Source organism: Amblyraja radiata, chromosome 14 (assembly GCF_010909765.2).
Source record: "Amblyraja radiata isolate CabotCenter1 chromosome 14, sAmbRad1.1.pri, whole genome shotgun sequence".
Classification (NCBI taxonomy): domain Eukaryota; kingdom Metazoa; phylum Chordata; class Chondrichthyes; order Rajiformes; family Rajidae; genus Amblyraja; species Amblyraja radiata.
In genome coordinates, this window is record NC_045969.1 from 41,106,013 (window position 1) to 41,121,286 (window position 15,274).

At 42.8% G+C, this 15,274-nt stretch overlaps 1 protein-coding gene across 1 annotated transcript in view; it reads left to right on the forward strand.

Moving 5' to 3' along the window:
* pola1 (DNA polymerase alpha 1, catalytic subunit) overlaps positions 1-15,274 on the forward strand; it is a 248,098-nt gene that overhangs the window by 137,038 nt on the left and 95,786 nt on the right. The window contains exons 31-34 of the mRNA XM_033033174.1: positions 174-305; positions 1,008-1,182; positions 11,693-11,874; positions 14,976-15,107. Of these exons, the coding sequence (XP_032889065.1) occupies positions 174-305; positions 1,008-1,182; positions 11,693-11,874; positions 14,976-15,107 (621 nt within the window). The remainder of the gene's footprint in view (positions 1-173; positions 306-1,007; positions 1,183-11,692; positions 11,875-14,975; positions 15,108-15,274) is intronic.

Sequence of the window (15,274 nt, forward strand, 5' to 3'; positions counted from 1 at the left end):
TGTAAATCACCTTAATTTGACGTTGTCACAGCACAGGATGAACGAAGGGTTAACTGAAGGACAATTGTGAATTTATAAAGTAGGAAATTGGGTGGTTTGGGCACTAGTTTCTCCTTGTCTGTGCGTTGTTGATGAATAATTTGATATTGTTGTATTTTTTTTTACTGCTACAGGCTCTGACCAAGGATCCCCAAGATTACCCAGATAAAAAAAGCCTGCCTCACGTGCATGTTGCCATTTGGATAAATTCCCAAGGAGGACGGAAAATAAAAGCCGGGGACACAATATCCTACATAATTTGTCAAGTAAGAACCGGAAAATTAGTTTCATCAACCTAATTCTTCTTTGTTAAAACAGATTGAGGCCAAGATTACAATTGAAACACAAAGTACTTGTGCTTTAACACCAGAATAAGTGCTCAACCAAGAAAATCAAGCCCAAAGCCAAAGTAGTACCTAAACTGCTTCTGCTAATGACAATAACTAACTCCATATGCAATAATAAGCTACCTGCATGTTAAGCACATAAAAACTAATCGTGTAGATGCAAGTATATTATCGGGGTTATCAAGTGGGCACCTCCCTTCAGTGTTGTTTCGTTGAGTTGGGCCCACAACATCTCGTGAAGGTTCAACAGTTATTTCTGGTGTCCCTGAACCACCCCCTCAATACCTGCTCTCACCACCGTTGCTACCAGTATCTACTAAATAAAGGAAACTTACACAGAATACACTTACAAAGAAATACACATACTGCATGTTATACATTTCCCTTCTGCCTCCAACTGACACTATTTCTTCTCCACCAAATCCACCTACTGTCTTGCTCTGCTGCCTCTGACATCCCCATTACAGTCTGACGCAAACTCTGTCCGCGAATTCCTAGCTCTCCAAATAGCGACGTGGTCCATCGCGCTATGAAACCTTTACAACACACTGCTACCGGACCTACTCTTGCTCTCTTGGCGATTAATGTTAACGATATAAAACTAACAATGTATTTCTTTAGGACGGCTCAAACCTGAGCCCCAACCAGCGAGCCTATGCACCCGAGCAACTACAGAAACAGGAGAACCTGACCATCGACATACAATACTACCTCTCCCACCAAGTGCATCCAGTTGTGGCTCGAATCTGTGAACCCATAGATGGAATAGACTCTGCACTAATTGCTACCTTGTTGGGTAAGTTGATGATCAGATGATAGTCAGAGGCATTGTTTTTTCAAGTCTAGAATGCTTTATTGTCATATGTCCTGAAATGCAACAACAAAATTCTTACATGCAACATCTTTAATTGGACTTTTCTGGAATTTATCTTGCACTAAACGTTATTCCCTTTATCCTGCATCTGTACACTGTGGATGGCTTGATTGTACGCATGTATTGTCTTTCCGCTGACTGGATATCATGCAACAAAAAACCTATTCACTGTACCTCGGTAAACGTGACACTAAACTAAACAGCAGATATGTAAACATAGTACTCGGCAGACACCATAATAAACCATATCCACATGCAATGTCTTGACCTTACTAACAAATTTGGGTTGGATTTCGCTGGGAAATGCTAAAAGTTTCAAAAGGAAATGGTAGCTTTTTGCCTTGTAGAATGGCAGAGAAATTAAACCAATATCTTGTGGCCGTCTTCATGAATGAAGATACAAAAAGACCTCTTGCAAAGAGCAGATGTGGATTGAATGAGAAACTAAAATAAATTTGCGTGTGAAGAGAATAGTAATGGAGAAATTAATAGGATTGACAGCATATAGATCGCCAAGTTCTTGTGAGCTACATTCCAAGATCGTGAAAGAAGTGACGTTAGACTTGAGAGATACAGTGTGGAAACAAGCTCTTCGGCCCACAGAATCCATTCTGACCAGCGAGCACACCGTACACTAGCACTATTCTACACTCTAGGGACAATTTTACAGAAGCCAATTAACCTACAAACTTGTATGTCTTTGGAGTGTGTGAAGAAGCCGGAGCACCCAGAGAAAACCCACGTGGTCACGGGGAGAAGGTACAAACATCGCGCAGACAGCACCTGGAGTCAGGGTGCTGTCTGTGTGTCCAGCGCTGTAAGGCAGCAACTCGCCGCTTTGACACTGTGCCGCCCAAAAGGAGATGGAGATAATAGATTTGACATTGGTTCCCACATTTGGAAGGTGGGAAATGTAGTCCCAGGATTTAAGAAAGGAGGGAGAAAGAAAATAGTAGACTTTTGACCGGTAACCTGACGTTAGCAGAGGTGGAAAATTCAGAAGTGTATTGTTATGTCAATGGCAACAGAATGCAGTCCTTGGAAAGTTGGTATAGGACTGGGAGAGTTAAAAAGGGAAATCCCATTTTTTGTATCTGTTGGAGGATTTTGAAATTGTGATTCGCAGAATCTATATAGCAGTACCAGTTGATGTATGTTTTGACTTTTCACAAAGCCTTCAATGAGGTGCCGCACAGTAAATTAATAAACAAATTTTGGTTGCATTGTTCAGAGACAATATATTATAAATTAATTAAGATTGGAAATAAATGGGTCTCTACTGATTGGGGAACAGTGCCAAGGGGGTGGGGGCATGATTGGAGCTAAAGCCCTGGCTGTTTATCATCTATATCAATGATTTGCATGAAAGTCCATGTTTAACCTATCCAACTGTAGTGAGCTGTGTAACTGAGTTGAGCTCTGGGCAGGCTGTGAATGGGTGAGGACATGAGAGGTGCAATATAATATTGGAACAGGTGAAGAGAAAAAAAAAGGAGCTTTTTAAATGCTGAGAACTTGACATTGTTGGTGATCAGAAGGACCTAGATGTTCTTGTGCACAGATCACTGAAAGTTAGCATGCAGTTAGATCAACTGATTAGGAAGGTAAATTGAAATGGTGGCCTTTATTGCAAGAAGAAGATTGTAGTACAAGAGTGGAGTTGTCTACATGAAATCATATACAATCTGCACCTAGAATGTTATGTTTAGGTCTGTTCACAATAGTGGCACCTTGCATTTTGCACGTGTTTGATTTACACATTTTTGAAATAATGCGCTTGTTCCTTTCGTACCAAAGCTTGATTTATGTGCTCATATTTTTGGAATATCGTGCTCAAATTTACTGCTGACAGCATAGTCAAGTATCTTGTTTCATTTACACATTTTTGTATTATGCGCTGCTTTTCAAGCACGTAACCCCTGCATAAAATGCGAGGTGCCTGCACATGAAAGGATATGCATTAAAAAGAGGGAATCAAAGGTACACCAGATTGTGAGTGCTGGGTCTGCTGTCAAGCTACATGACAGGGTAGTGGTTTTCAGATCAAAAGCACTCTACTTTTCAAAAACAAAAGGTTTTTCCTCGGATCCCCCTTCAATTTTTACTTGTTAACTCGGTGCAACTGGACCTTGAACAATGTTAATGGGAATGTGTGTTTCTAACGACCACTTAAGAGTCAAATTGAGTTTATTGTCATGTGCACAAGTACGGAGTGGTATAGCAAAAATAAAATTTTGCTTGCAGCAGCATCACAGGCACATAAACTCAGATGACACACAATGCAAATTACACATGAATTAGTACAGTTCTGTAAAACAGTAGAAACAAAAAAAAGTGCAAAAAAACAAGACTTTAGTGTAAGACACAATTTGGAAAAAGAGTCCATGTTAGAGCAAGAGGTGGTCTAAAAGATTCTGTTGTCAGGGTAACTTAGGGTTGGCAGCATTGGTTCAAGAACATGAAAGTTGTCGGAATGGAGCTGACCCTGTATCTGGTGATGCGAGACTTCAGGCTTCTGTAACTCCCGCCCGACTGTAACAGTGGGAGGAGGGCATGATGGGAATCCTTCATAATAGATGCTGCCGCCTTTCACTGGCGCCGAGGGTTGTGCTCGTGATGGGCCAGGCTGAGTCCACCACTTTGCAGCCTCTTGCATCCTTTTGCATTGGAATTGCCACACCAGGCCACGATGCAACCAGTCAGGATACTTTCTACAGTGCATCTGTAGAAGATAGTATTCGGTGGCATGGCGAATCTCTTGAAAACCTCCAGGTAAGTAGAGATGCTAGCGCGCCTTCACCGTGTTTACATCTACATGCTGAGCCCAGAACAGATAAACCGAGATATTATCGCCCAGGAATTTGAAGCTGCTAATCCCTCCAACACCAACCCACCAATGAAAACTACAACCAAGCGGTGTGAATATTGATTTATCTTAACTTCAAGCAACCATTGCACCCCCTCTCGCTCCATCCCTCCCCCGCCCTAGTTGTCGTACTAGTTTCACTGTCGTCCTACTGAGTTTCACTGCATCACTCGTTATCACCTTCTCCGCAGCCAACAATGGACCATTGTGGGCTCACTTTTCCTTGATCATAGTTGCTGGCATTGATTTGACCTTTTGCACACCTTTCATTCATTTTTTCTATGTTTCTCGTTTCCCTCTCCCCGACTATCTAAAGAAGGATCTTGAACCGAAATGTCATCCATTCCGTTTCTCCAGAGCTGTTGCCTGACCCGCTGAGTTACTCGAGCCTTTTGTGTCTATCCTCATGTGTACTCTTTAATTGCCTTTTCTGAAGGAAAAAAATTAGTCCCTTTGCTTTGTTGATGTTGATGTCAACCAGGTGTTCTATCTGTCTCCTGTACGATATCTTATCATTGCCTGTAATTCGGCCAACCACAGTGGTGTTGCCTTGGGATTTATAAATAGTATTAGGGCCGTGCTTAACCACACGGTCTTGAGTTCAAACAGAGGAGAGCAGGGAAGCAGGCAGCCTTGAGGTGCACCTGTGTTGATGATCAGTGAGGCAGGGGTGTTATCCATTTTACTAATGGAGGTCTGCCGATGAGAAAGTCAAGGATCCAGTCGCAATGGGAGATAGAGTCCCAGGTGAACACCAAGCTGCAGCCAGCGAACAGCAGCTTGACCAATGTGTTCCTATAATCCGGGAGATCCAAAGCAGAGTGGAAAGCAAGTGCGATGGCCTCTGTTGTGGCAGTAGACAAATTGAGCAAGTCTTTTCTAAGGCAGGAATTGATTTGCGCTGTAACAAACCTCTCGAAACACTTCTCTACAGTGGACGGTGGTCCTTGAGGCAGGTCTCTGTGCACTGCTTGTGCTCCTGTACAATAGATACTCCCACTTTTGAAGCAAGTGGGATCCAATGCCTGCAGAAGCAAGCGGGTGAAGATGTCACTGAATACTCCAGCCAATTGGTCCGCACAGATCTTTAGTGCTCAGGAGGTACGGCGTCTGGGCCACGCTTGTGTGGATTTGCCCTCTTGATGGATGCTCTGATGTCAACCTCAGAAATCACAGGATCGTCAAGGACTGATGGGACCCTTTTAGCTGTGTCATCGTTCTCCATTTAAACGTGTGCATAAAAAACATCAAGCTCAACTGGATGTGATGCGCCATTGGCATGTAGGCTATCTGGCTTTGCATTATAGGAGGTGATAGCGTGCACACCCTACCTCGGTTGCAGAGAGTCTATCTGTGACTCCAGGTTAGCTAAAAATTGTCTCTTCAGCCTCTTGATGGCCTTCAGGAAGTCTTAGCTGGACTTCTTATATCACACTGGTTTGCCAATCCTAAATGCCGCACATCCTGCCCTCAGCGTTTGCAAGCTCCTAGTTCATTTAAGTCTTCTGGTTGGAGAAGACTTGGAATGATTTTGTTGGTACACATTTATCCATTATTATAAAGTCAATGACAACTGTGGCATATTGGAGCACAAACAGTACAACACAATAAGCCCTTTGGCCCACAATATCTGTGCCAAACATGGCTCCTTTCTGGCTGCACCAACAAAGGTTGGTGCCATCCATGAACATAAAAAGGAAATTGAGCTAATCTCAGATGAGAAGCTTCTCTGGCTGATGATCACCCTGTCTGGAGCTTCCTGGTCAAATAAAGGCACCACATTGATCCCTGTCCTTTACGGTTTGGTGAACTGACCTGGGCCACCAGCAGTCGCTCACCGTGCACTGTTGCTGAAGACCCGGGCTGGAAATCAGTGAGGCTTATATTCCTAAAAGTCACTCGTTGGTCCCTGCAGTTTCCCATGCAGATTTTTAGAGGAATCGAGTTATGGCTCAGCTGTCAAAACGTAAATAGCTGCCAAAGTTGCAATCTAGGGATATAGTTGTCAGTGGTTACGGGGAGAAGGCAGGGGAATGGGGTTGACAGGGAAATATAGATCTGCCACGATTGAATGGCTGAGTGCACTTGATGGGTCGAATGGTCCCTAATTCTGCTCCGAGAACCTATGAACATATGAGGCCAGACTTGCCATTCATATGCATGTCTACGATCGCTTGTTAGTTTTTTTTAAAAATCAGCTTCCCATCTTCTCCCGACAGATGGATTGTGAGCAGCAACAACCTGGTAATGAGTTGTTGCTGTTGGCTAATTTTCTTTGTGATGGTTTAATTTGTAAGTTGAGCTCTGTTTCTTTGCAATTATCCCTCTTGCTGTTTTATTCCTCCTTTCAGTCCTCCCAGTACCCTTCACCTATTGCTGCCACGTTTATCTTTGGGAATAATATAAAAATTGTCAGTTTGATTATGCTATTATTACTGCTGTTCCCTGGAGTGATCTGACCCAGAGGCTTTGTTTAATATTCAAAACTGCAAAGGAGAACGTTTTTAATTGATCTGATTATGGGTGTTGAGTCACTGATTTGTTGGTGTGCCCCTTTGAAGGGTGATTAAAAAAAATGTTGCCTAAATTTGTGTATAGCGCAAATCCGCACTTTGATAGTGTTATCTGTTAGAGGATGTTTCTTGTCCAAATACTTGAGAGCAAGAACAAACTTGCATGTGTGGAGGAATTTCAAGGCCCAGTGAAATATTCCAGGTCAGCTGTGGAGACTAAAAGCAGTATAAATCAAACGTGACCTGCCATAAACTAACCTAGATTAAATTTACCACAATCTGGAGAGTTATTGCACAAAAAAAAGTACAAAATAAAATTCCAAGCTAAACATCACACAGGGCTGTGAGTGATGGATCTCTTATTTAGAACTTGGTGTCTGTGAGCTTGGCATCCCTTAATTAGATAGCTTTATCTTTGCTGAGATTGGAACCTTCATTTCCTAGCCATCAATTCCATCTCCACACCCCGCTCCCTCCCCCAGCCACTGTCTAAGCTAGACCAATCTTGTTCACAATATTGTCATCCTGTTTATGCTTGGGTGAAGCTTCCAACACTATTATTCTTTTTCAAAACCTATTTCCTTTTCCATTGTATCACTTGCAGCCCTCCCAGTGTCTTGTTGAGCCCTGCTTTGTTATTGCCTGTCCCTCTCAATTATTTCAATGCTTCCTTAGGATGATCTTCCAACTTCTGTGAATTTGAGCTCCTCCAAATCGTTGCTGTTTATAACCTAAAGCCCCTGTCCCACTTACGTGCCCTTGGCACTCTAATTACGTGACCTCGTGATCGCGTTGAGGCGCGACGGTCCCGCAAGGTTGCGCGTGACTTCATGCACCCGCACAGCCATCTGGAGCGTTTGACGTCATTTGAATATGGACGCACAATGCTGGAGTAACTCAGCAGGACCAGCAGCATCTCTGGAGAAAAGGAATGGGTGATGTTTCAGGTCGAGACTTCTTCAGCCTGAAAGAATGGTCTTGACCCGAAACATCGTCCATTCCTTCTCTCCAGAGATGCTGCCGGTCCCGCTGAGTTACTCCAGCATTTTGTGTCTATCTTCAATTTTCTTGGCCCTGCTCTGGGAGTAGAAGTGGGGGCGAATCGGATCTGCAATGGCCATAAGCCTCAGGCCGAGCTCGGCGATCGTTTGCCTGCTTCTGCTGCTGTTGGAGGTGAGACGTTGCGTCGCGCCAGGGTCTTGGGCCTGTCCCACTTTGGCCGTCAGTTGCGCGACAGGCCGGTGGCGCGCGAAGATTTTGTTCACTACAAAATTTCGGAGCGATACCGCGCACAACTCCATACCCCTCCGCGCTTCTCAGTGGGACCGGCCCTGCGCGGCCACACGATGCCCGTGCGCCTCAACGCGACTACGAGGTTGCGCAATTTGCGTGCCACAGGGACAGGGCCTTAAATCGTATGAAGTCCTGGTCTATCATTCCGTCATGTGCCAGCGTACTTCTGGCATCCACTCTTGAAATGGTCTCCGTTTATAAATTATTAATCTGCGTTCAGATCCATTTGTGAAATTGCCCGTTTCTATGTAAACAGCCTCTTCCTGTGTACTCCCTTGAGGTTCAAGCACATCCATTTCTTTTCTGGTGTCATCCAGACTTCCTTCACAATAGATTGTAGAAATGTTATTTGAACTGGGTGTGAATGGTGTCCTGATGCTACCTATTGGTCAATGAGGTTACATGGAATAGGTACTGAAGAGGAGTCGATGCTTGGGACCAATCTGGCATGATCATGGTGGGGCACACTTGAAGAGCACTTTTTCAGCTGTTATCAGGCAACTGAACCATTGACTCCATTTATACCTCACGCTGCCTTGGCATGGCAGCAGCATAATCAAGGACGAGTTGCACCCTCTCGTCCTTGATTCCCCAGCGCTGGGTAAAAGACTCTGTGCATGCAGCCTAACCATTCCCCTCATGATCTTATGCACCTCTATAAGATAACCCCTTATCCTCCTGCACTCCAAGGAATAAAGTCCTAGCCTGTTCAACCTCTCCCTATAGCTCCGGCCCTCGAGTCCTGGTAACATCCCTGAAAATCTTCAGTGCACCCGTTCTCTGTTTCTCTGGAATGCTGTTCTCTGGAGTTGTAGCATCAACCCATTTCTCTATTTTGACTATTAACAAGCCCGACATAGGTACGGAGGCAGCTTAACGCCTTCCAGCTGGTTCATTTCTTTTGACAGTGTAATAAAGTATATAAACGTTCGCAGGTCTGTAGAGAGACGCAAATTGAATTTGATTTGCGATGCTCAAAAAAAAAATTAATAAAGAACTATTGAGCTGATTGTTAACCTCTTGAGAATTTACATCTTTATATAATGAAGTAATTATCATCTCTGTGCAGCTACTATTTTGTCTTTCTATTTAATGCTGGTCTATAGATGGCAGCATCTGAAGTCAACATCCTTTAGTGTAGGCCTAGACAGTGAAACAGTTGCAAGTACAGGTTCCCATAATATTCTCCGCAGAGTTGTGGTGAAAAATTGTCTTTGGTGTAAAAGAATTCTTTAATTTGTCACTAATCTTCTAGAAAGAAATGTAATACTTGGATAGTTTCTTGGTAAATTTAAATAGCTTTGACCTTCCGTGTATTTTCTTGCGTGTTGCTGTAGAGGGGGGAGCATTGCAGGTTGCTGCAAGCCACAGTGAAGATTTAAAGGGAAAGAGTGTGTTTAAGAGATGTACTTTGAATAAATCCACGGGGTGTTAATTAAATAGAGAACAACTGTACAGAGTTCCCTTTGCTTTGTACACTGTTAATTGAGGCAGTCTTGAAATTGTTGGTGACACGTGCGGCCTTTATTTCAGTCAGCTAGTCAAAGAAAGTTCAAGGTTTTGCACTGCGAACAACGCACCTCATGTTTCCCAAATAAAGGCCTCTGAGCTTGATTTCTGAGCATTATTGAATCGGCATACAAGGATGAGTGATGGTAAAGGTGTTTGGGGGTGTGCGATAGTATCCTCTGTCAGCTCTACAATTAATATTTTTCCAATTATGTTTATATTTTTGCAAGGAGATTCATGTTTTGAATTTTGGTGTTTCTTTTCTTCCATTCAGAGTATCAGCGCTGTTGTTAGAGTTGCCAATACCTTCACTACCAGACCCAACAATCATTTAAAATCAAATTTTAAGACCTATCTCATTCAGGACAGTTAGCACATGGTTCGTTTTTACCATGGGTCTATTTTGGAATCTCTAAAGAATCAGACGGAAGAAGGGTCCTGACCCGAAATGTTGCCTTCACAGGTCCCGACCCGAAATGTTGCCTGACCCGCTGAGTTCCAGCAGCACCTTGTGCTTTGCTCAAATTCCAGCTTCTGCAGTTCCTTGTATGTCTATATTGGAATTAGACCTTTTTATTACTGAGAATTTTTCACGTGAATCGATAATTCAGTCAATTAATCTATAACGGAAGACGAAATCAAATGTTACTGGACTGGGAGTGGTAATTTGATTTCAGATATGGCTGCATTTTTTACTTGCCAGACACAAGTTTTCTAGCATTTTGGCAACGGGAATGAGGTGATTAAACTGTCAGTAAGTATTTTGATCTATGATTATAAAATATAAAGGTTTTGCTTGAGTGGGATAATTAGCAGGATGGGATGAGTGCTTTAGCCTCGATGGTACGAGACAGCAGGTCTGTTTACCCCTAGTCCTGTTGGGGATGGTCGGTCAGAGATCCTGTGGAGAGGAACAATCATAGGAGTTTGGGGAAATGGATGCATTGCCATGAGGCCATTCAGTCTGAGACCACTCTGAAATTATGCATGCTGTAAATTCAAAAAAGTTGAAGCACAGAGGGTGTGTTTTTGGCAGATGGAACAATGCAGCCTCGTGGGTGTGATCTGTTTTAACACTAGTTCCCAGATACAGGCCATGAAATTACAGATTTTCCGTAACTAGGGTGGTTTCCAGCATCAAAATGGATTGAGGACACTGCATGCATGTACTCGTTACAACGGTAGTTCAGAGGGAGTGCATTAAGGTGCCATAGATTTACCTGTCTGTATCCAGCTAGGTTTAGCAAAATAAATTATTTAGTCAGAGAGTCGTATAGAATGGAAACGGGCTCTTCGGCCCAATTTATCCATGCCGACCAAAGTGCCCCGTCTGAACGTTGGTATGTGTTAGCTCTAGAATTACCACAGTTATCCAAGTAACAAAGCAAACAACCGAAGGAGCCACAACTTAATGATCAATTTGCAGTTTCACTGTACTGGCTGTGTGTGTTTAGATGTGCATGGCTTAATCCTTGAGCCAAGCATGTGCTTTAGTCTTAACATATTAATGCGAGGCTCAAAACACAGTAGGATTATTAATTTTGTTAGAACTGATGAGGACATTTGGAAGGGGTTGAGATGGGTGGATACAGGGCAGTTGGGGAATGTCGGCTAGAACATTGCATGAAATGGCTTCTTGATCCTCACCATGGGATCTCCTCCCTCTCCTTAAAGGAAAGAAGAGCTATCGCTTAATGAAGCTCTCTGTCAGTCCTGCTACAGATCGGAAGCTTGCAGCAGGTTTCATATTGGTATTGGTTTATTATTGTCACATGTACCGATACAGAGAAAATCTTTGTATGCCTGTTATGCAGTCAAATCATGCCGTACACAAGGGCAATCAAACCATGCATAAGTACAGCAGAAAAATACCCGAGTGGAGAATATAGTGTTACAATTATGGAGAAAAGGTTCAAGGGCCACAATGAGGTGGGTTGGAAGATCAGGTCTAGACCCTGGTTCATACGAGAGCTGTTCAGTAGTCTGAGGATAGTGAGGTAACAGCGGTGAAGAACTATTGGGCTTCACTAACAGTGTATGTTGTGAATTCATAGACCATCAATGGAAATGTTCACTGGGTTGTGTTCAAACCAGAGTAGATTTCTATCTCTTCACTGGCAGTGTTATACCAAACCCTTTGCCCTTTCCATGTTCATTCTGTAAAACTGTATCTGGTTATGGGTGAATGAAGATCATGAATGGGGTCTACTTGATTTTTGACGCATTTGTTTTCTTCTCTTGCTTGCTAAAGGCCTAGATCCATCCCAGTTTCGAATGAATCGCGCCGGTCTACAAGTTGAAGAAAACGATGTGCTGCTGGGTGGCTCGGTCCAGCTCACCGACGAAGAAAAATACCGTGACGCAGAAAGGTTCCAGTTCGCATGTCCCAGCTGTGGGACGGAAAACATTTACGATAATGTCTTCGATGGCAGTGTAAGTACCATAATTTATGTTAACAAAGCTGAAAGGTCTTAGCCTTGTTCTTCAAGCAGGCTGCTTGATTGGCTCTTAAAGGTAGTGCAGTCAGGGGATATGGGGAGAAGGCAGGAACGGGGTACTGATTGTGGATGATCAGCCATGATTACATTTAATGGCGGTGCTGGCCTGAAGGGTCGAATGTCCTACTCCTGCACCTATTGTCTATTGGCTTCTCATCCACCACCCCAGGATGTTCTTTCCCTCCAGGGTACAGTGGTGACAAAATGCATCGCACGCTATTCGCCAAAACTCATCTGACAGAACCTTCCTACCAGTTTGAAGGACAAGAACTTGGAGCATGGGGTCAGATTCAGGTTAAGTTTATTGCGCAGCCAGATATCCGTGGGGAAATGGTGCCAACACCCATTCCTGTCTGCAGGAATACGTGTTTTAGTGTAGGCATGGTGAAGCTTGGTGCTGCCAACGCCATGGCTCTGTGAGGGAGGACCACGGTCTAGGGTCCTTCCACTGCCGGACATTGAGGTCAGAGTCCAGTGGAGACACCTCAAACAAGGGAAGGGAGTATCACCCCAGGGGGCCACATGGGTGGCAAGGGTTTTGGCTTAAAGATAGGTGTGATCACCTACTGAGTAAAACACTAATGAATGTAGAGACGCAGTGAATCTTAAGAATATGTATAGTTTTTTGTTTTGTATGTATTTTTTATTCTCAATAAAGTTTGTTTTTGTAAGTAAAAACATTACCACAGGGTGCAATTAAATTTCTATTTTGCATGAAACACGTAGAATAAGTACACAATCAATATGATGACAAATACAAAAACAGCTGAATGGTGCCAAGATTTAAGTGCAAACCAAATTAATTTACACTAAATGGTCACAGTTGGTATAAATGTGCAGGGAAGAACTGCAGATGCTGGTTTAAATTGAAGGTAGACACAAAATGCACCCCAGCGGTATGAACATTGGCATCTCTAACTTCAAATAGCCCTTGCTTTTCCTCTCTCTCCATGCCCTCCCTCTTCCCAGTTCTCCCACCATCCTACTGTCTCCAACTGCAGTCTATCTCTGTCCCGCCCACTCCCCTGACATCAGTCTGAAGAAGGGTCTCGACCAGAAACGTCGCCCATTCCTTCTCTTCAGAAATGCTGCCTGTCCCGCTGAGTTTCTCCAGCATTTTATGTCTACCCACAGTTGATATAAGTTATTTTTAGTTTAGTTTAGAGATATAGCACGGAAACAGGCCCTTTGGCCCACCGAGTCTGTGCCAGCCAGCGATCACCCCATACACTAACACTATTCTACACATGAGGGACAATTTACATTTTTGGGGTATTCTTGAGTAAAAAGGGCTGTCCCACTGTGGTGCCCTAATTGGCGAAGAGTTTAGGAGAGTTTGAAAAAGTGTCATGTTGAAGACCTCCTTCGACTATGTTGAAGACCAGCTTCGACTAGCTTCGGGAAAATTGGACAATTGGAAAATTGGAAAATCGTGGAGAGTGAAGACGATCTCCTTCGACCTCCCTTCAACTATGTTGAAGACTCTCTACGCCTACCTTCGATTACTTTCGACTACCCTTGATTACTTACGAATAACGTTCCGACCTACTTCGACTAAACCTACGAGTAAAAAAAATATCGGTTATTTTCCATGGCGACCTTTTTTTACTCACGGGCATTTTTCAGCATGTTGAAAAATACCCTGCGACCTAGCTGAGGCTTTCGAGTACGCGGGGACTACTCTCGAGCATGAAGGAGAGTTACAAAGACCTCCTAGGACCTCGTGTCAACCATGCTGCGAGTACGAGTCGAGGGCAAACTCTTCTAAACTCGTCAATTAGGTCGCTGCAGTGGGACAGCCCCTTAAGGATGAGAAAATCAGATGAGATTTCTGTTGGTGAGGTATCTGGACAGACTAAAAGTTGGATGTTCTAGCGGTAGGGTAAATGCAAAGATTCTAAATCGGTAACGTTGGTAACCAGAGATGAATTTCAAACCCTTAACTATCCATATTTTCTCAGAAACGTTTGGAAACACATTTACAAATTTTTATTTCCATGCTGGGGAAATGTTTGATTATCAAAAGAAAGCCGAAAGGACAACTGTTTTGCAATGAAAGTACTCCCTCAGACATTAGTATGCTTTATTATGGCTTTGAAGCAAAATATCAGCTTCTTGCTTTCCCTAGTAAGTTGATTTGTAGCCAGTAAAAGCAATTGAAGACGATGCAATCTCATCGTTCTTGCGGATGTCGTTTTAGAAAACGAGCAAATGGCATATATCCTACGAAAGCGAATACTTATCTCATTGAAAATGAGAAAGATGAGACCTAACGGCTGAGATTAAAAAAAGTTGACATTTCTGTGCAAGAAATTATTCCTAAAGTTAAAAATAACATTTGGGTTTTTCATATTGAGTTTTTATTTCCCCTTTCCTTCTTCCGACTCTTCCCCACAACCCCCTCCCCAATTTAAAAAAAAAACTCCTTGACCTTTTGCAGAAGATTGTCGTGCACAGTCATCAAACGCCAAGGGATGCATCTCTAGCCCAAACTGGTGCCAGATATTTTTATGACCTTGGATCAAAACAAGTCCTTGGAAAATATTTAATAATCTATGTTTTTTTTGTCCAGAGTTTATCACACAGTAAATTATGAGGTTGGGCATCTTAGAATTTGGATCGGAAAGCAAAGGCGTCCTTATCTAAATTAAAAGTAATTATTTTAAACTGATCCAGTGGACGAGCAGATGGTTTGGATTTTTACAGTCAAAACAATCTAGTTGCCTGAGGAAAGGAAAGAGTGGGCCTTGACACAGAGTAATGTTAGTTAGCAGAATCCTTGACTTTCCTTCATTACAGCAGTAAACAAGATAGTGTTAATTGCATGGACATTGAGAATTTGCAGATGGGCTTGACTGTTCAGTGAATGCATTATTGGTTTGTAAGTAACTTCAAATGTAGAATATGTGTACAAACCAGCTTGAGAATAAAATATGTGTTTTTACTGAATTTTTAGTATTGAGGAAAAAAAATCAAGTTTTGTATCACTAGAATATTGAGTTGCATTTCATATGTGCATCTTCTGTTTTGTATCAGGGGCTACATATTCAACCCAGTTTATTCCACTGCAGTAATGTTGATTGTGAGACGTTGCCAAGTCAGTACGAAGTGCAAATGTGCCACAAATTAACTTTGGACATCAGGCGACATATCAAAAGATATTATAGTGTAAGTACATGAAACCAACTGTAGAACAGCCTTGTCAATTATTCCCTGCTGGAAATGAATCCTTTGGCCTTTTTGATTCTTTAAAGGATTTTTATTTCATCTAACACTGCCAATTTAGGCTTGAATTATGTTACTTACACTGTATTACTTTCGTTCAAAAGAAAAAT